The sequence below is a fragment of the Mytilus trossulus genome, chromosome 8 (assembly GCF_036588685.1).
Source record: "Mytilus trossulus isolate FHL-02 chromosome 8, PNRI_Mtr1.1.1.hap1, whole genome shotgun sequence".
Lineage (NCBI taxonomy): Eukaryota > Metazoa > Mollusca > Bivalvia > Mytilida > Mytilidae > Mytilus > Mytilus trossulus.
Window position 1 is genome coordinate 19,657,799 of NC_086380.1, and position 22,358 is coordinate 19,680,156.

The 22,358-nt window shown below is 32.1% G+C and overlaps 1 protein-coding gene across 3 annotated transcripts; it reads right to left on the minus strand.

Moving 5' to 3' along the window:
• Positions 1-1,285: 1,285 nt before the first annotated feature.
• Positions 1,286-21,550, minus strand: LOC134680676 (uncharacterized). 3 transcript variants are annotated; one of them, XM_063539815.1, is made up of 2 exons: positions 21,410-21,550; positions 1,286-4,563 (listed from the first exon to the last, which is right to left on the minus strand). In XM_063539815.1, the coding sequence occupies exon 2, from the start codon at positions 4,499-4,501 to the stop codon at positions 3,464-3,466; it is 1,038 nt and encodes a 345-aa protein (XP_063395885.1). In that variant the 5' UTR covers positions 4,502-4,563; positions 21,410-21,550; the 3' UTR covers positions 1,286-3,463. The 3 variants fall into 3 exon arrangements, with proteins under 3 accessions (XP_063395885.1, XP_063395884.1, XP_063395883.1); XM_063539814.1 differs by lacking the exon at positions 21,410-21,550 and adding an exon at positions 8,081-8,222; XM_063539813.1 differs by lacking the exon at positions 21,410-21,550 and adding an exon at positions 6,966-7,273.
• Between the last annotated feature and the right edge of the window lie 808 nt (positions 21,551-22,358).

Genomic DNA, 22,358 nt, shown 5'->3' on the forward strand with positions numbered 1-22,358 from the left:
CATTGCTGATACTCCGTTGTTTTGTATTTTATTTTTGTTTTTTTTATTTCGGACCCGGATTTTTTTTTCGCGAATCGAAATTGACTATTAAACAGCGGTATACTACTGTTGACTTTATTTAACTGTTCGATAAAAGACTTTGTATTGTTATGCGTTTACTTTTCTACATTGTCTAGAGGTATAGGCGGAGGGTTGAGATCTCATAAACATGTTTAACCCAGCCGCAACTTTGCGCCTGTCCCAAGTCAGAAGCATCTGGACTTTGTTAGTCTTAAATCATTTTTAATTTTAGTTTCTTGTGTATAATTCAGAGTTAAGTATGACGTCCATTATCACTATATTAGTATACATATTTTTGAAGGGCCAGCTGAAGGACGCCTCCTGGTGCGGGAGTTTCTTGCTACATTGAAGACCCATCAGTGGTGGCTTCGGCTGTTGTCTGCTCTATGGTCGGGCTGTTGTCGCTTTGACATATTCCGTTTTCTTTTTCAATTTTATTTGTGGACGGCTTCTATTCTGTTTATCTGAAGTCATATATGTTTTCCCACTTGTAGGGTTCGTGTTATCAATTTGAACTTTTCTATGGAATACTTTTTGACGGCTTTTCGTCTGTTTTTTTTCAGTCATAGAAATGCTTTCCCACTTGTAATGTCCGTGTTGGTCAGTCTTTAGATTTCTAAAAATTAGTCTGTTAACGGTGTCCCACTTGGAGTTTATGTTACTTTAACTGAAGTTTTAAATGCAATTCTTCGTAGACGTCTTCTCTTGTTTTGTTTTAGAGTTTATCTTTCTTAGAATTACTAAGTGGGATTGTCAACCCCTGGTTCCTGTTAAATCTCATCAACGTCTTAACCGAATTTATTCATTTCAGGTTGAATATCAATTAAATCAATGGTTTATATTTAAGCAGTTGAGAAACGTCATGTTGTCTCCGTGTTGGATTCACATATAGATCTTGTTAGATGATGTTTCTACCTCAGGCATAGATTAACTTAGCTGGATTTGGCAAAACTTTTAGGAATTTTGTCCTCAATGCTCTTCAACTTTGTACTTTATTTGGCCTTTTTTACTTTTTTGGATTCGAGCGGGACTGACAAGTCTTTTTGTAGACTAAACGCGCGTCTGACGTATATACAAAATTTAGTCCTGGTATATATGATAAGTTTATCTGTAATATATTTGTGTGAATACGTCCATTGATTTGATATTATGTCCTTCTCAAGTTCTTCCCACGGAATGTATTCATCTGTTGCAATGAGGGACTAGCTACATATAAAGGCATACAAACATTACATAATATTTGATTTATTTTTATAACTATCATTTAAAATGATCACATACAGTTAAATAAATGTTCTACAATATTTTTTTTCAATTTCATTAGAAATTGGTCACTAAATTGTTTCTCCAGAACAAAAACACTGACCGTACAAGGTTTGGAACCCTTGACAATCATACATATCAGTATAGACGAATGAGTTTCTCTTATCCAGCTTACTATGTTTCGTACAAGAATTTCAAAAATTTGCAGAACAAATACAGATTCAAACATATTTTAAACGATTCATCAGAGTTAATAATAATAAAAAAACAGAATGATGCAAAATAATAGTTAGTTAACCATGACTTCTACATACAAATGGAGTACATCTGATGTTTTTAGGACGAAGATCATAGTTTGTTTTAAATGCTGTAAAACTTATGAAGCTCTGTATTAGATTCGAACAATATGTAATAACCACTTCTATATGTATTTTTATTTTAATATTTAACGTTATTACTGTTATTTTTTAAAAGAGACAAATATCTCTAAAATACTAGATCCACTTGTAACAACATCGTCAGATCTCCATTGCTATCACTAAACAGTTCGACCCTCATTAAACAAAAATGAAACCTATTTTCTGATCAAACCCAGAATCTTTGTGAAAATTATATGTAAAAATGTCTTTCTTTGTACCATTAACTTGGTTTTATAAGAAATAAAGAATCTGAATCTAATCACCCTCCCTAACCATGATAACGTGGCAATCTATTCTTACATTCTACCTGAATTTAATTTAATATAACTAATAATGCATCTCATATGCACGTGGTTCTACAGTGCTTGTGTACTGTATCAATAGTTGGCTTAATTTGATTATCTTGACAAATAGAATTTACCGGGAATGTTTCTCACCCCTTACATCTATCTAGGGTGATATTGTCATCACATGAGCTTTAAAGCATAATCAAACTCCGTCATACTACCTCCCTCCAGACACACAAGAACAACTTTATCACATTTACGTTGTGTATTGCAAAGCCAATTTACCTGTTGTGTCTTTTTGTAAAAATTCTCAACTTATGTTAATCTTTGGTTTTCAAAAAAAATAGTCCTATGACGCGGGATTTCTCTTTTGCGTAATTGACCTTCATGACCTTGTTGTTTGGTGCATTGACGAAGAGAATGCTCCAGAATAAATATAGTTTTCATATACATTTTAGCATGCAATTCTTTATATTTTAAACATGTATCACAGTTACTAGATATCACAAAACAGTTATTTTAGTCTAATCTATAAGTTGAAAACATCAAGGTGTTTATAGTTATTCTGTACACCCTTTCAAAATCTTTAAGGACTATATACCCTCTATTGAGACATTCAAGGTCAAAATTGAAGTTTTTACTTTTACACAATAAACAAGCTACAAGAATCAATTTTCTCTAAGTATCCAAATATCTTTATGAATTCAAAATTATTTTTATCGAATGCAAGACAGGCACTCTGAAATATGAAATTCATGAATATTTTCACATCAATGAATAAATAACAGTAATTAAAATTCACACTCAACTTTCATTTAAATTTTTTTTATACATTCATACACAAACACTTATAATATAAATATTTCAAATACTCCGACTAGAATGACGGACCACAGTATTGCAGTGTTCTGGGTCATTAATTAATGCCCGGGAAAAGATTTTAACCTATTACAAAATAGCTTGTCGACATATAAACCAATGTAATGTTTCATTACCAGGTAAGGCTTTACAAAGTTAGTAATCATGTTCCTTGAAGAACTCACAAAATATTGGTGGGTATAATATATAAATGTTCATATTAGGCTTTAGAGTTTCATGAATTTTAAAGAAAATGTTTTTTGTCACTAAATATAGAATGGATATGTTAAATTTAGCTTCAATTTCGACAAATTGTATTTATACCTTTCACCTATGGGTTTATTACTTTTTAGATTTATTAAAGTTTTGTCAACTATAGTTTCTATTGCCATTTCTTCAGCATTAATAACGTTCAAAATACAAAACAAATCGGGGTTATCTTTCTTAGTACACATAATGCTGAATACTGGAAGAAGTTTTCGAACACAAACATTAATTAGTGTCTAATATATGTCTATAACTATCATACGGACATTTAACACTGACAATATATTAAATCTTATATGAGCACCGTAATCATGCTAGTCCAATTTCAACCTGAAGTTCCACTATATCCATCAGACATAGTTTTCCTTGTTTTTCACCACGAAGTATTTGGTCGATGTGAGAGTTTCTAGGTCTGAAGTCCATATCGTCTTTACATTTATCCGATATCAATATATCCAAAGCACTCGATTTACCTTTGTTTGTTGACGATTTGGCACGCGAGAATAGAGATCCAAAAAATCTCTTCCTAAATTCATCGACATCTTCGTCGTCTTTCTCGGCACGTAATTCCTTTAATATAGACGCTCGAAGCTCTTCTCCGTGGACTTTTGGACCGGAATTAAGTTCCGGTAAAATGATATGATCCATTGGAGGTTTGACATCTTCTATGACTGCTCCCTGAGACATTTCCGCATCATTAGACATCGATTGAGGACTTGGTGTACGAGACGATTTAATATCATGACCTGAATGCAGAAGAAATGAGTTATCATAGGACAGATTTCGAGCGTGAGATCTCTTCTTTGGAAGTCGTTCAGCGTGTTTGGGTATAACTTTCACGTCTGAACCAGGAGTAGAATCTATAGAATCACTAGATGGATATGTATTTGTGGCTGTGTAAGTTTGACTAGATTTCCAATATGGCTGATATTTATGTTCGGGTGATTTTCTTTGACTCATATCTTCACCGGAATAGTTTGTGAAAGACCTAAAAGGGTCAGTTGGTCCACCGTAACCATAGAGATTTGTGTCAGACGACGACCGCGATATATTCTGTTTATATTGTTCTATCTTTCTCCGTTTAGGATGAAAATGGTCTTGAACACTGTCACTTTGTTCTTGTAATCGCTTCTGAAACTGACCACGTGGATATTCACCCGAGCTAACCGTTTCACAACGAGGCCTGAAACCTGCGTTATTCTGGGCGTCATTTGAATCCAATGACAATATATGTTTAAGAGGACAAGAACAGTTTGTGTATTGGCAGATTGGCTCTTCCATGTCTATATTTAAAACTTTTTTTTCCATTGCAGATTCTCGTTGACTTAAGTCGAGGGGCTGTTCCATATCCTCCACGACCTCTCGTGAATGGCGGAGAAACTGGGACAATGGACTGCTGTATGTGGAACCTGGAAATATAAATAAAACATGATATATCAAGATAAAACATTTTTATTCGAACCGGCTACATAGCCTATGATGACATATCAAGATAAAACATTTTTATTCCAACCGGCTACATAGCCTATGATGACGGCAAGGTAATTTATAAGAATCATAATTGGCAGCTATATTGATACAAATCATCTCAATTCTAAGATGTTAACCCACAGTGACGGAGTATAAATTGCGACAATGGACTGTGTTATGTGGAAAATATATATATATACACACCAAACAACAAAGGTGGGTGTATGGGAAGATGGGTGGGCAGAATTCAATGTCAAGGAAATGGACACATAGTTAAGATAAATGTCGCCTTATACTGCTTATGAAAGTTAAATATCCCAAATTTACTGATTCAAATCTATTGGTTATAAGCATCTTAGGCTATTTGAAAAGGTTTAATTGTTCGTATATTTTCAAAACTGTCTTTTGATAAATCCATATTAGCTTAGAACATGTAGGATATATACATTTATCTTATATTATTACAGTAACGAAATAGGTCAGCAGATTTGCTTTTAGTGCATTCCGAAAATTATTCTGTTAGCATTTATTAGTTTTCTGGTGAGAAATTTTTTGGCACATGATAAAATAACATACTTTTTGTCTTGATGTTCACTTTAAATTTCTAACAATTCGATACATCCAAACAGCCCAACAACCAAACAGAAAACCTTTAAGTATTGAACTTGTTTCCAGATGAAAGAAGACATTCATGGCAGTAGTACACATGCACAGATTTTCATTTCTGAATCAATCTTTGGGATTCAAAAAGATTCTCAATAAATTGTTCAAATCCAAACAAAGACTAAAACTTGGAGTATCAGTGAAACTTATAGGGCAAGCAAGTTGAAATTAAGGCATACGATTTACATTCAAGTTCCAACAGGCTTTTAAAAAGCTAATATTTTTTTTTTAATACGCGCAGAGCGATGACTTCTCGATATAGTGATTCCCCGATATTGACATTTTTCCGCACCTGAAAACAAGCGCCTTAGGCTTTGACATTGGTCTTAATGTAGGAAATGTCCTGGTCATCCTCATTTACATGTTGGTTTAAAACATTTTACCTACAAGGCCAAAAAAAAAAAATTCGAGTTTATTAGAGTTTTCTATATTCAACACTTTTTCATTGTGTTTACGCTTAAAAATGGATATCCATAAGTTTTTAAAGGTATTTTTTGTTAAATGAAGCAAAAAATTGCAAGTGATCGCAATTTCCTATAGGGAAAAATTAACCTACATACTGGTACCTTACTTATCTAACTGAGAAAACTATTAACACACATGTGTTTTGATTGGCCTAATGCTATGTATATTATATATAAATGACCGGCGTTTGACTCTTCTCTTTTTAATTTCTTAATGCCTACTGAATCTCTTTGTTATTATCCATAAGGCTAATATTCTCCTGTGATCGTGGACTTTAAATAATTGGGCAAAGAAAGCACCCTTATATTTATGATGCGTAACATGGATGCCTTTATAACGTGTATCAGCACATACAGTACATAAATTATGCCTGGGTATTATTAAAGGTCTCATCGATCCATTGACCGCGCTTTGACCTCTGTCTGAAAGGTTTTTTCAATATTGATATCGTATGACCTATTATCGTTATCAAAATTACAATCTGCATAAAAAATATGAATACAAAATACATTAGAAACATTGAGAATAAGAATGATAAGAATAAGAATTTGATTAGTCTAATATCTAAACAATAGGATTGTTACAAATAAAATAAAAAGAGAAGAATATATACTATATTTTATTTAAAGGCTAATATTATAATTCGAAATATTAGTCATGACAGAATGTTTTACGTATGAAATGTATTACATTTCGAATTTGGTAAAATGGCATTGCATAAATGAAATTTCAAAAATCGTATTAGACTTAAAATTAAAATTAAATTGAATACCGAAGAATTATTAATTAAATTCAATATACACACACATATTTTTTTTTTTGTATGTACACTTGATGATTGTAGTTTTTGTTGTACAAATAATGTCTTATATTATAAAGTAATATAAATGCTCTAATATGATGCCAGTCCATCATTTAATCTTCTTCATCTTCATAATTTAAAAACATAATAAAGCTATTATACACATCTATATATCATGTATCAATAATATATGAATTAATCGTGAATTTAACCTTATACAAAAAGGGGGGATTCAGACCAACCATTCTTTTAAAAAAAATATTAATATTACGTAATATTTTGACTTTATTTTAGATCTACTGTAATATAAGAATATAATTGTATCCGGTTAGATCTTCTCATACCCCATGTAAATATTTCTGGATCATGGACAAGCACCTGTTAAAAAAATAAAATGAAGACCTGATTTACCTCTAGACTGGTCATTTAAGTCCATATTAACATCAGAATTAGAGAAATGCATCACTCAGTGATATCTACAACCATACATAAGTCCACACAATGTAATACAATGTTTCTCAACACCTTTAGCTCATCAGTCGACAATAATAGAATACATTTTAAGTTATGACAAGTTGTTATTGCTTTGTATCGTTCTTATACACATTTAATCAACTAGCGAATGTGTATGTGTATAAATGTATAAATATCGGACAACGACCGCAAGTAGGCGATGAACTTATAAACTTATTGATGATTGTTTACGGCTCTCTTGGCCTTTATTCATTCACACATACAACAAAAGGACGAAAGGCGACGAGGGGTTATTTAAAGGTGAACACTTTTGGATTATACCATTATATTTATAGTACGTTAAGGTTACACACAGTTAATCTATTTTTAGAAATGTGTAATTAGTGTGCACCAACACAAAATGGTTGCAAACAATGATAGGTCACTTGTTTGATAGGTACTCTTTTCCTTCTTAATCAAGTCGTTATTATTATGAGGGAACGAAGGGCAGACTATCATTTTCTGAACCATGTAATTCTACCATACAAGGCACACCTCCAAGAGGTTTAAGATGATAAATATATTTCCGAAAATGTAAAAGCAAGAGCCAGAATCAAAGACGACTATGAAATGTACAATTACTATATAAGAAAGTCACATGTAAACAAGTCTACAAGATATAATATGAAGGAGGAACTATTACTAATTTGGTCAAATATTTGTGTAAAAGACCCGGGGCAAATACATGTACCGATTCTGTATTCATATATATAATTATATATTTAGAAACAATTGAAGTGAATTCAAATTTATTTATTATGATTATAAATATTGATAACATTTGTGGTAGTATTGATTGACTTGCCATATTTTTTCTCATTAAAAAATATTTTCAAAAACCGTTTTTAAAGTGTTTATTGAAAAATTCTAATATTTCCTACATTTTGTCATATGCCAGTTCAGGTACCGTTCTGTTCCCATCTGATATTTTTTTTTATTATTGACAAACTAATTGTAACTACGTATGTACATTCTTTTAAATCTCTATTAAAAATTACATAAACTTTACTTACCCCTTAACATTATGAAGAAGGTTTAATGAACGAAGACATTCCAAGGTAAACAATAAAATACACATGTATACTTATTTAAATAACCATATCTCTGAACTATTCACCGGCCATTGTACCTGGTAGTAATGTGAAGAAAAGTTTAGTAGGTCAATACTGTGACGTCATATAAAAGAAAGATACATAGGTATACATTAACACAGAAGTATCATGACGTTTAGAGAGCAAAAAGGTACAAATATCTAAAAAAAAATGTGATACTCATTTTATAATTCTAATTTATGAAATTATTTAAATAAATAGAAGAAAAAAATACGAGACGATGCACATTAACTGACAATTAAATAACCAACAACTTTTTTTTCAACTCTTGCATTAGTTGTCTAGGTAACAAACATTTTATAAAACGAATTTATTTTTAAAAATCTTAAAACTGGTAAATTAAAAGAAACTTAGCATTTAAATTTATTTTCTAAAAACAAAACAATTTAGAACGATCCTTTTTATCTTATATTTTTTTTTATCATCTTGATCAAATATTTGTTTTTATATTCAAGAAACTGTATTGGTTTATAAAACTCAAGACGTGGGCGCAGAAAAAAAACGATATCTGAGTCTTTTCTCCTCTCAATCTTGAAATATATTGGTTTTCACGTCGGTAAGAAAGATAATAAAAGGTGATTAGCCGGTCAACTATTATTCATGTTGAATAAATGTGAACTTGGTTTGTGTAAGTTCGAAAATAAACATAATTGCATTGATTATTAGCACGTCTGTCACCGTGTGAATAAAGTTGACAACGTAAGAGAGAACATATAGAAGTCACTAACAGTTATTCAACCAAAGGCTCCCAGAAAGACAAGAATTGGCTATACTATTTGGTATAACAACGTCAATAATGACCTCTTGTCCACTTTTGTGTTCGAGGAGATTTAAATATTTGTTTTAGTTGTTGACAAAAAAATATTTATTTCAGACAACTTCCTATAGGAGTTATTGCCCTTAAATGACAAATATATTTTTTTTTAATATAGTCGATAACGGTCTTGAAAACTTTTCATGTTTGTTAACTATCTTGAAATCTTCCATGTTTGTTTACTATCTTGAAAACTTAAATAGATAGAGAGACACTTTGAATTGCAAACAATGATTAGCACGACAGGTTTTACAAATAACGGATACGGAAGTCTAATGGCCGTCATCGTCAGTCGACTCCTCATTATAGTTATTACCCTTTGATGACGATTTTTACAAATATGACGATCATCTTTATCTTTTAAAATTACAATAGACAACCAGATGCTTCGCAGGGCGTAGCTTTATACGACCGCAGAGGTTGAACCCTGAACAGTTGGGGCAAGTATGGACACAACATTCAAGCTGGATTCAGCTCTAAATTTGGATTGTGATTAAATAGTTGACACAGCATAGGTTTCTGACACAGAATGAATGTGTTCTAATGAACTTAAAATTTTTGTTTTCTCTTCAGCAATTCACTATGCTGTTCAATATTAATCCTCTCAAAAAAATGTTTGAAGAAATTTTCTATTTATTTATGAAATTTCAAATGAGAAAAATTGAACCCAATTTTTTAATCACATCCCCCTTTCCCTTATTCCAAAACTAATCTCAATTAAAATATTCTAATGGAGTTTGCAACAATAACTACTCATTTAAATACATCATAAAATATTAAGATGTAAAAAAACTGCTTGTTATCACTGAATGGTAAAGATTATTTAAATTTATCAGTTGGTAGTAAAAAGTGAATATACCTTGTATATTGTATATAACAAAGATTTAAGTTGATTCTGGACAAAGAAAGATAACTCCAATTAAAAAAAAATCTTGCAATAAGATATTTCTTGCTTACTATTTTGGCCAAAGAAAGATAACTCTAATTAAAAAAAAAATTGCTATTTCACAATATTGTGAAATTAGATATTTCTTGCCATTGCACAATACTGTGCAATTGAAAAGACTTGCTATTCCACAATACTTAATATAATAATTTTAGATCCTGATTTGGACCAACTTGAAAACTGGGCCCATAATCAAAAATCTAAGTACATGTTTAGATTCAGCATATCAAAGAGGCCCAAGAATTTAATTTTTGTTAAAATCAAACTTAGTTTAATTTTGGACTCTTTGGACCTTAATGTAGGCCAATTTGAAAACGGGACCAAAAATGAAGAATCTACATACACAGTTAGATTTGGCATATCAAAGAACCCCATTTATTCAATTTTTGATGAAATCAAAAAAGTTTAATTTTGGACCCCGATTTGGGCCAACTTGAAAACTGGGCCAATAATAAAAAATCTAAGTTCATTTTTAGATTCAGCATATCAAAGAACCCCAAGGATTCAATTTTTGTTAAAATCAAACTAAGTTTAATTTTGGACCCTTTGGACCTTAATGTAGACCAATTTGAAAACGGGACCAAAAGTTAAGAATCTACATACACAGTTAGATTCGGCATATCAAAGAACCCCAATTATTCAATTTTGATGAAATCAAACAAAGTTTAATTTTGGACCCTTTGGGCCCCTTTTTCCTAAACTGTTGGGACCAAAACTCCCAAAATCAATACCAACTTTCCTTTTATGGTCATTAACCTTGTGTTTAAATTTCATAGATTTCTATTTACTGTTACTAACGTTATGGTGCCAAAACCAAGAAAAATGCTTATTTGGGTCCCTTTTTGGCCCCCAATTCCTAAACTGTTGGGACCTAAACTCCCAAAATCAATACCAATCTTCCTTTTGTGGTCATAAACATTATGTTTAAATTTCATTGATTTCTATTTACTTAAACTAAAGTTATTGTGCGAAAACCCAGAATAATGCTTATTTGGGCCCTTTTTTGGCCCCTAATTCCTAAACTGTTGAAACCAAAACTCCCAAAATCAATCCCAACCTTTCTTTTGTGGTCATCAACCTTGTGTCAAAATTTCATAGATTTCTATTAACTTAAACTAAAGTTATAGTGCGAAAACCAAGAAAATGCTTATTTGGGCCCTTTTTGGCCCCTAATTCCTAAAATGTTGGGACCAAAACTCCCAAAATCAATACCAACCTTCCTTTTATGGTCATAAACCTTGTGTTAAAATTTCATAGATTTCTATTCACTTTTACTAAAGTTAGAGTGCGAAAACTAAAAGTATTCGGACGACGACGACGACGACGACGACGACGACGACGACGACGACGACGACGACGACGACGACGACGCCAACGTGATAGCAATATACGACGAAAATTTTTTCAAAATTTGCGGTCGTATAAAAAGACACTTTGAACAAAAAAGAGAGAAACTAAACCGACTAAATGATCAGCAAAACAAAATCAACGAAATAGAGATTTTTAATAATTTAAAGTAGCGCCATTAACAGAGACATTGCTGGTATATAAAACTTATTATCAAAATCTGGCAAGTTTTGTCAAATGCAGCAATGCAATTTTCCATATTATTTATGTTTCTAACTCTTTTTAAAATAATTGATTGCCAGTGGTTATCGAACTCGTCAAAGACATAGCTAATGTAAACTTGAAATATAAGTTTCATAATATTCTGCGATGCGATTTTCCATGTGATCAATATTTCCAAGAGACATTACTCTTTTAAAAATAATTGATCTGCACTGATTTCTGACCTCATCAAATACATTGCTGATGTAAACCTATGACACTAAAGTTTCATACACATGAGACCGTTAACGATGCACTTTTCCATATTATTAATGTTTCCAAGTGACATAATTTAAAAAAAAATTGATCTGCACTGATTTTTTTAACTTCTCAAAGATATCGCTGATACAAACCTATGACTGCACACATGAGAGCGCTTATAAGACCGGACGGACGGACGCCTGATATATATTTGTTCCCTGCAACCCTTCCACTAGGGCAAAAATGACAAATAAAAATAAAAAAACAGACGAGCACCGTGACTAATAAAATCGTTGATCAAGTGCCCGAGAGGATGTGATATGTATTTTCATCAATGGCCACTCTCGAACAGATATCACTTGTATTGTATTTATTGACTTGAATTCTCTTTTGCACAAGCTGGTATTGTTGGTCGTTTTTACTGTATGTAATTTATCTCCATCGCCTATCACATGCCATATAGGGTCGACTAACAGTTTCAACTGTGTCGTCCTATTTTGGGATCATGTTAAATTAACTATAATTTTTACTGTTTACATCTGCTGCAGTTTTCCACAAGTTTTCTAAAGATCGTGATTTACTGATCATTATTGGTTTCTCTTTATTTTTTATTATTCAAAATATCAAAGGCAAAAATTAAAAGTGTTAAACAATAAAATGTAACGGCAATAACTGCAATTGAGAAGACGTCAGCAATTTATCAATTAAATGGAAGTTCTTGACAGTCTAAACATTTCTTTTAAATTAAGATACATACTGTAAATTCAGAAATTATTGCGTGCATTTAATATTGGGATTTTGTCATTCCAGACTTAAATGCGATTTTAATTTTTACGATTTTGAGAAACTTCCTGTTAAATTCAAATAAAATATTTCAAAATGAGAGTTTAATTTATTGCGTTTACAACTCTGTCGCAATTTTCGCAATAATAAAACCCTCGCATTAATTTCTGAATTTACAGTAATGATGACAGTGCCTAAGTTTGGCTACAATTGTCCCATCCAGTAGTTTCGGAGACGAATAATTTAGTAAAATCAACGTACAGCGACGAAGATGCCAAGTGTTCACTGGCGTCAACGTGATGATCGTAACTGCAATTACGATCATTCCAATATGGCGGACACAAATATAGGGATATTTCATAAGGCTGATTTCTCCACTTTAACAGGTTATTTTCAGATTTGTTTTATATCAAGAAACATCTTTATAAGCATTGCCATTGACTGCATGTGTGTTTCATAAATAATAGAAAAACAACCAGAAGAAAGGAAATCGAGATTCAAAAAATCACGATGATGATCGTAACTTATTTATTGTGCTAGATGAGGTAAAAGGACAACACATAGCATTGAAAAGAGGGAGATTTAACGACATTGACTACCTATGCACGGTCGGCACCACTTTATATTTGCACTCCGCAAAGTCAATACAAGCTCTTAATGTCGAAATAGCCTCGGTCAATATTAACAGTTTACAGCTTCAGTCAATTTTGATGAGTAACGATATATTCCTCCTGTCCCATTTTAATATTTTTTCATTCAAAATCGGAATCGCAGTAAATGTTTCACTTCCTCGTATGAATAGAAGATTGGTAAACACGTTCAGAAGACAAGTTATGAACTAAAGAGACACATGTACCATAACAACAACATAAATTCGGGGTTATTACAAACTTTTTAATAAATCTAAGTTTCTTGTACCTGTTTTTTTAAAGGTTAATTTATGACCAATCAGTCAGTTAAAATAAGTCAGGGCACTACATGAATTTTTGTTGGTACAAAAAGGTTGACCGAGAAAAAAATATGAACCAAAAAAACATGTTACACCAACCGTATGGTACAACTACACTAGTGTCTTCGTTTGGGTTGATGTATCATCCTTGATCCAGCAATTCAGCCGTATCATAATGGAATTAACTGCATGGGTGGCATATTTCAATGTGTAGCTATTCAGAACGTCAACCTTTTAACGCGTACATGTAGTTAAATTCTACAATATTTGTATGTTGTTTCTGGAGGACTCGCAAGTAAACTAGTATTGCTGATGGCATTATTTAACTGGTAAAGATATAAGATGTGTGGTGTATACTTTGCTTATACCTTGAAAGCTCGTCCGACGTCATCATCAACGTTTTCTTGTAAAAGTTTTCTATGTCAAACCAACCTTGGAAGGAACAGAATCGCAAGTATTTAAAAAAAACACATCAATATTCCAATAACACTTGAGTTTCAACCAACATTTTGATGAACTGGAACACAACCAACTTCTTCACTGGAATTTAAACTTCATATTTTATGCTATATTTCCTGTATTCTAAAATTTCATCCATATGCTTGACCATATCATCGTGTCTTCTCTGTGACAACACTTTCTTATACCTCCGAGACTTCCAGCCTTCTAATTCAAGTCATATCTTTTATTTTGACTGCCAGCATGCACACGACTGCACCTATGTTTCAATTTAAGCATGCCAGAATAGACTATATATTTAAAAATACCCTTTTGAAATTTGTTGTCTCTTTAAAATTTTCTCTTAAAACGGTTCAATTAGAATTGTTTTACCTCGTCAAAAATTGTTATTCTTTTTCACTGGTTTACAAACCTTACAACACATTTCAAACATGAATAATGCAATTTTATTAATATATATCCGTTAATGTATAACCTATTGTTTCTATATGTAATAGTATAGACATATATTATAGTATGCGTGTCAATGAAAAAAATATCAACAGTAAAGCAAAGGACCTGGACGCATAGAAAACATTGGTCGCAATACGGTCTTCAACCACGAGACAGACCCGCACCATAGATTAAGCTTTAAAATGGAAGCATGAACAAATGTCAAATAATTCAAACAAGATCATAAACGGTGTTTGTGCTAAGTTAAAGCAAATATATATTACACAGCAACTATCAACAACCATTGTACGCCTTTTATTTGGGGATAATAACACAAATAACGTGGCGCATTTCAACATGATTGTAGGCATTTAACCATTCCCCAAAAGATACTACAGTAGTATATAGTGGTTCAACATCACAACATAAGGTTGAAATGAAAAATTCAGATGGTTAAGGCTTTTCATGCTTTTGTCTCATTAGATCGCCACTAATAAAAGTTCATAAATCTGAAAACCAAAAACACAAAGTACCGATCCAAGAGTACTTGCAGAAAGTCAATGAAACTTATAAATAAATTGTACATGTTCCTCGATGACTTAATTATCAGTCCGTACACATCCAGCTGATTTTGTTTAAAATATAGATATATATAATACGTTTTATTTGGCAATCGCCAATGGCAGTCAGCAGGGTTCAAGAACATCAGTTGTTCGACCTGTTAGTCAAATGCGTTTTGTTGAAATAAACTTTTTCACTTTTTTGGTTTTTTGGAAAATGTTGTTTGTGCTGTTTTTAGACCCATCTACAACGAAATTTGTTTGAGATGCACACGTATAAAAATTGTGGTTTTTATCCAACGCAATCATAGGTTTGAACGTAGTTTTCAATTTAGACTCGTTTATATATATATACGTTGTATATATATTATAGACTTCATACAGTGTATTATAATGTATAACGTATAACAAAGCCAAACACTTACACTGACTTTACATATATTTTATAACTGATTCGGGAACTGATTAATTCTTATATGTTTATTCATTTATTCCAATTGGCATGCAGTTCCTCTCAAAAAAATTATTGATCCATTTTAAATCTTTAGCATTATTTTGTTTTCGTACAAAAAAACATGAATATTGAGTTAAAAATCAATTCAAATATATATCTGATCATGTTTAACATATTTTATTTATAAATTTGACACACATTTTTGACTTCGTCAGAAATATGCGTTTACAACTCCCCAGGCACAATTTTTCCGACATGGAAATGTTTTAATACTAGTGACGTTCATACCTCACACACTTTCAAAAATATTAAAACAATTTATCGTTTATTATTATTGTTTCACTTTGTATGCAAAGTGGTATGGAATGCCCCTTCTTATATCCCCCTCCCCCAACCCCCAACTTATTGGACAATAACAAAGACTAGCCTATTTCAATTATTTTTTTCCCCATTCAACATAAATAACTAGTTATGAATGAAATAAATAAAATCTTAAATATGATATATACTTTTTAATCAATCTTTCGCCAGTCGTTGTCAAATTAAACAAATGACCTACCTTGAAACCGGTCATGATAATAAGGATCTATATGTCTCCTCGGATAGACCGTATAAAAACGATGTCCAAACATTGTTGGTCTCGCTACAAAATGGGGACTATTCATATCATACATCTTTTATCTGCTTGATTCTTGTATTGATTTTCTCCACATGTCACGAAGGAAAAGAATCAACGTTGTGTACATATTTTTAGGTTAATGCTATGCATATTCTTAAGGTTAGTGCAGTCAGGTTTAAGAGTTTGTAGGACATATCTTCAACGAGGCTACCAAGGGGTCGGATTAACTTGATGATTATTCAGTCGGGTTGAATGGTTTATGACTGGGCTCTAATGGGGATCAACTAATGTTAACTTTTATTTACATTCTGGCTAAAGGGTCAATATGCTATGTTCGTAACTTGTTACAGGCCGATACATATGTGGGTCAGTAGGACATATATTCATGACGACAAAATTACAGGGGGCATCTAAGGTTAGGATGGATCAAAGTAGACAAGCTGATGACCAGTATGAGAAGTTTGCGACGGGTGCAGGTTGTCATTAGTTACTAGCGAATATATATAGGTCATCAATAAATCCGTAGAACATATGTATGATGGGGATGTAAACGGGCTCGAGATAGCGGGGTACAACTAAGGTTTAACTTTTGACCAAACAATTCAGACAGGCAGTCTAAGGATCAGTATGACATGTTCATGACGGGTAGGTTGTCACAGGTAGCATACCGATACGCAAGTCAGTTAAACATGTTTTAAAAAGACGGATATATAACAGGGACAACTCGTGTTAAGGCTGATATTTTTTGTCAGACTGAAGGGTCTGTTTGACCAGTGGTTTGACACGGTTATGACGGGTAGGTTGTCACATGTGGGTAGCATGCCGATACGTGGGTCAGTAATACATATTTAAGACGGACATATAACAGGGACAACTCGTGTTTAGACTGATAATTTTAGTCAGGCTGAAGGGTTTGTTTGACCAGTGGTTTGACACGTTCATGACGGATAGGCTGTCACAGGTAGCATACCGATACGTAAGTCAGTAAAACATGTTTAAGACGGATATATAACAGGGACAACTCGTGTTTAGACTGATAATTTTAGTCAGGCTGAAGGGTCTGTTTGACCAGTGGTTTGACACGTTTATGACGAGTATGTTATCACAGGTAGCATACCGATACGGGGGTCAGTAATACATGCATAAGACAGATATATATAACAGGGACAACTCGTGTTTATGACTGATTACTGGTTGCATGGGTTTTGCTGGACACAGGCTTCATATTCATGAACAAATATATATTCAGTGAGTATAATGACCACCTGTATATATAAATTGATTTTTTTTATTGTTCTTCGACTTGCAACAGGTTTTTGGAAATGATTACTTTAAGGTCTAAGAAACTCCCTTAAGGACACTTCTTCCATCCATGTTCCTGTCATATCAGGAAATGTTTCAAGTTTAATGTCATATTTCGATTTATCCCTAAGAGACCCTGCATTAATTTTTTTATATATATGTAAGTAAGCTTGTACTAGCTGACATGATTCCAGCTTGCATTACTTTTTTGTATCGGATCAAATATATTCATATATAAAGCTGGCGTTATATTTTTACGTTCTTTTTTGTGTTTTTTAAATTTTTGAGATTTTCTGGTTATGATTATGGAACACTTGTAATAGTATAATGACAGAACACATCGTTTTATAATCCTCCTATTATCAGATCGTATCAAAGTTGTTGATGCAAATATTCACGGTATATTATTAAAAAGTATTTAAGATTTTCTGATTATGCTTATATGACATTTTGAACACGTTGAATGACACAGCGCATCGTATTATATTTTCTTTTATTCCATTAATAGTTTATAACGGATTGAACAATATGTACATTAACCTTGAAAATCACATTAAGACACCGGTTCTTCATTTTAAGATCACTTTCGATTTTCGCATGGCTTTAATTCAAACGTGCAACAGTTGCTTGAATTTAGTTATATACGGTATATGAAGTGAAAAGGTCACACGGATTCGATATATATATAGGAAAGACGAAAACAACTATCTGATCTTTTAAAATATATATATTTAAAACACTACAATTACTACAATAGAGTTGAATGTCTCTTTAAGTACATGACTACAAATTTGAATGAGAATATTTTAAAATGAGGAAATCTTTTACCTCAAATAAAACACGAAAATGAAACAATATCCAATGAAAGAAAACTAAATTGGGAATGTCTCTTGTAAAGTTTTTTTTTATAAATAGTATTTCTCTATTATTTCTTGTAAAATTCCAATTTAATAATAATGAATATTTTGGAAATTAAATAATATTTTATATGGAGAAGCTTTTACTTTATGATACTAATTGTTTCCCCGATTTTTTCTTTCGATATTTTAACATCAATGTCTGCTATACAAACGTATTTGTATATATAATTCCTCTTCTGACTGAAAAGAGGTGATCCCACCGTTGGTTGTGTTGGGCTATAATGCAGTCACTCATACCTGCAAACTTTTAAAAATCCGTTGGAGTTTTGCCCGCAAGATGGCTCTTATAGTCCTACAAAACCTTCAAGGGGGCTTCAAATATATTTTTTAAATGTTGTTTTTGGCTTCTTCATACTAAATTGAAGAATTGATAGAATTGCTCTTTTGATATTTACCTTTGGGAGCCTCCATGGGGGAAATCTCCCTAGTGGGAGCCTCCATGGGGGAAATCTCCCTAGTGATAGTTGACAGGTATGGTCTCTCAAGCAGTTGGTTGGGACAACCATATATGAGAAACATGCATCCCTTATATATTCACGATTATTTAAACATGTTAAAGCCAAGACATTTTTAGTGGTACAGATACATTATTATTTCATGCATCTCAATGACGGGACAAATTAACAATAAGTTCTACAAGTTCGGTAAAACTTAATTCTTTGTATCTGTAAATGGAAGAAAACAAGATACGTTTACATGTAAGGAAGACAAAACAAGATACGTTTACATGTAAGGAAGAAAACAAGATACGTTTACATGTAAGGAAGAAAACAAGATACGTTTACATGTAAGGAAAACAAAACATGTCTTTCAATGTGTTGCAAGATTATTAAACGTATAGAACATGGCATCAGCGGATTTGATTTTCCAATTCAAACCGGACATGTTTTTTTTTAGATAACCATCAGATAAATGGACGCCCACTCAGAATGGTTTTAATGACGGACTTTCCATTTTAAATTAACCCTAGTATTCTTACAGTTCATGTGTAAATATATAGCTGTGATCTTCAAACTTGGCTTTTTATCAACTTTTATAGCCTGTTATATGATATTTTAGCATTGTTGAAGGCCGTACGGTTGCCTGTAATAATTGCTTACATCCACTTCATTTGAACTCTGGTGGATAGATGTCTCATTGTAGTATAACACATATTTTAAAAATGCATATGATATAGTATTAACATGTTCATCCGTCATGTTTGTAGTATTGAATTTATTTGAAATATTTGCCACTGGAATACGATCTCTTGGAATACTAAGGTATTATTGATACTATCTTCATTTCTTTATATACTGGACTATGATAATCAAATTGCAGATATTTTTAACATTTAATATATAGAAGATATACATTTTTCTATAACAAACACTTCGAAATACGTCATTTTCTCAAAAAGATCAAAAAAATGAATGCACAAAGTTATTTTCAAAGATTTGAGATTAAGAACATTTTAGTAATATATAATAGAGATGTACACCGCAAAACCAAATAATTTAAATATAATACATGTAAACTTAAACAATTGATTGACGCTTTCTCGTGTTTATTGTATTTGCATTCATCCATCTGTGCCCCACCTCCTCACATTCAATAACAACATTTTATATAAATTATCATTTTACTTGATCATTTTGATAGTTATATTTTCTGGATAACCGAAAAAAAAGTGTTGGGAATTTGTGTTTACAAACATGAAATTATTGATTGATTTTTTAACGTTCTAAAAACATATACTTAAAAAAGAATCCCTACTTTAAGTTTAAGTTTTAGATGCTTATTTAAAAAAACCACCATAAATAATAATATAATTCTCTAAAATTGTTGTAGAGTGTCCGGGTGATGACCGTGGGACATTTCTGTGTTTGGGTTATACATGATATTTGATCATATTGTAATAATGTATACCACTGTACAGTTGTAGGTTTCATAATTTTCTGTTATAATAGTCCCAACGGCAGTGCAATCAATTCAATACATGGTGGCATTCAAATCTTTCTTACAAGACTGTATAAGACACAAGACGTGTATTTGCAAAATCAAAACAATAATTAAATGGCAAACACACATCTTCTTTTTTTTATGGACTCAGTCATTCATTTAATATTTTGTTTTCAATTAATGTTAACAAACTGATAATGAGCCCCTCCCCCCCCCCAAAAAAAAAAATACAATAAAAAATTATATAAAATATAATCAGAACTTATGTTTTACCCAAATTAATGCATAATGGATGGGTTCGTGGCATACCCTAAGAGTAACTAAGAGTACCTGCTTTTGAACTCAAAATATATTTTTTTTTAATTTTGTATATTTTTTGTGTGTTAACAATGGTTAAAGACAATGTTGAGTGGAAACAACTATGCCATTGTTTTAAGTAAATCTATTTATGAAGGGTTATATATTATGTAATAATTTCACCAGTTGCACTTACATACATACCATGTTTACTGTTTCATGTTTACAAAGACATGCATTGGTAGAACCAAAATGGCTGTTCCGGGGGTTGAAACCCCCCTTTTATTGCCAATGCATTTAAATGGGGACATACAGTTAGAACCCCCCTTTTGTCCTGGTTAAGTAACCCCCCTTTTTAAAATGGCTGGATCCGCCCCTGACATATATGAGATTTGTGTGTCAATCTACCCTGTAGAATTCATCATAAGCCAATGTTTTATTATTAGTATAATAAAACTTAATTTCACTAAAAAGGGCAACAAAAATGTATTTTGAAGGGTTTTCCATAACCGTTTTCGGTATTTTGCATTACCGCTATCGACAGGGTTATTTCTATTAAATATGTACCCAATATCTCTCGGAATCGTATTATTCCACCCGTATGTACAATACCTAACTCTCTTTTGATACTAAGATCGTATACTGCAACATTGCAGATTTGTCAATAAAATTTCAAATTTAATATCTCATTTTAAAATTAATCGTTTGATAGACACTCCAGGGCCTATATATTTTCAATTTTAGCAAATCTTTGTTTTACTTTGAACGTTATGATGAAAGAACATATGCAAACTTTACAGAGAGGAGGGGGATAAAAATAATGTAAACATTACCAATAAGTTTAACATGTTTACCAAAGTTTACACTTTTGTACTTGGTTGCGCAATTTTACAGAAAACCGAGCAAAATTTACAATAAATATATATTGAACAATAAAATTCTTACCTTTTTCAGAAATATATGTTTTCTCTACTAAATAATTCGACTAGATTTATCATTTATTTCCCGACTGTTGAATTCATCTGACCTGTATATGACACAGAATTGTATATTTAGAGCTCTCTGGCATGCGCAGAAAGCAGATTTTCAGTTAGGTCAATGCCCGTTCACAATAAACTTATTGTAGAACATCGACCTTTCCCGATTACGTCTGTAATAGTTCTATGTAATTAGAAGTGACCTGAATTTCTTTCAGGTGATGCCTATGTATACTAAATATGTGATTTCAATCAATTAAATTCGAATTTGAGAAGGTACTAGACAAGTTTTATATTGAACCGAAATGCACTTGATATCGACCAGAAAAGAAACAAGGTCATGTAGGATTTACGCAATACATTAATTATTACAGGCGGTACAAGCTGAAAACAGAGACATAGGTTATCATTTCAAGCTACAGATATAAAGTTTTTCTCATCTGAAATATGGATTTTATGATATTTTAAAACAGAAGCGGATAATTGGCGTTTTACAGTGCAGACTTGTGTTGGAAATTTACATGAAGTTTTATAAAACTAAGTGGTTTTATTATTTGATAGAAAATGTTGATTTACTCGATGTCGAAAGAACAATAAAGTATATCCCTTTATTGATATTTACACGTATGACCTTAGATGGCCTTAGTTGGATTTCGTCTTGAACTCGTGAAGTTTACAGTGTTTTCATGTTTACAGCACTAGGTCGATACCGCTACTCGTGGACTATCAGTGTCTGTTGATAGCATAAGCTCTGTAGTTAGTACTTCGGTACGGACATGATTTATGACAAACCTTTCTAAAAAGTAAAATCATAAAAGTACTGAATTCCGAGGAAAATTCAATCGAAAATTAAGTCCCTAATCACATATAGCAAAATCAAATGACAAAACATATCAAGCGAATTGACGACAACTGTC

What these genes read in the sequence shown, in the direction of transcription:
- LOC134680676 (XM_063539813.1), bottom strand. Translation starts at nt 7,017, where the DNA reads ATGCATTTCTCTAATTCTGATGTTAATATGGACTTAAATGACCAGTCT. An exon ending in CTTAAATGACCAGTCTAGAG is followed by an intron (nt 4,564 to 6,965) that starts GTAAATCAGGTC and finishes TTATATTTCCAG; the next exon opens with GTTCCACATACAGCAGTCCA.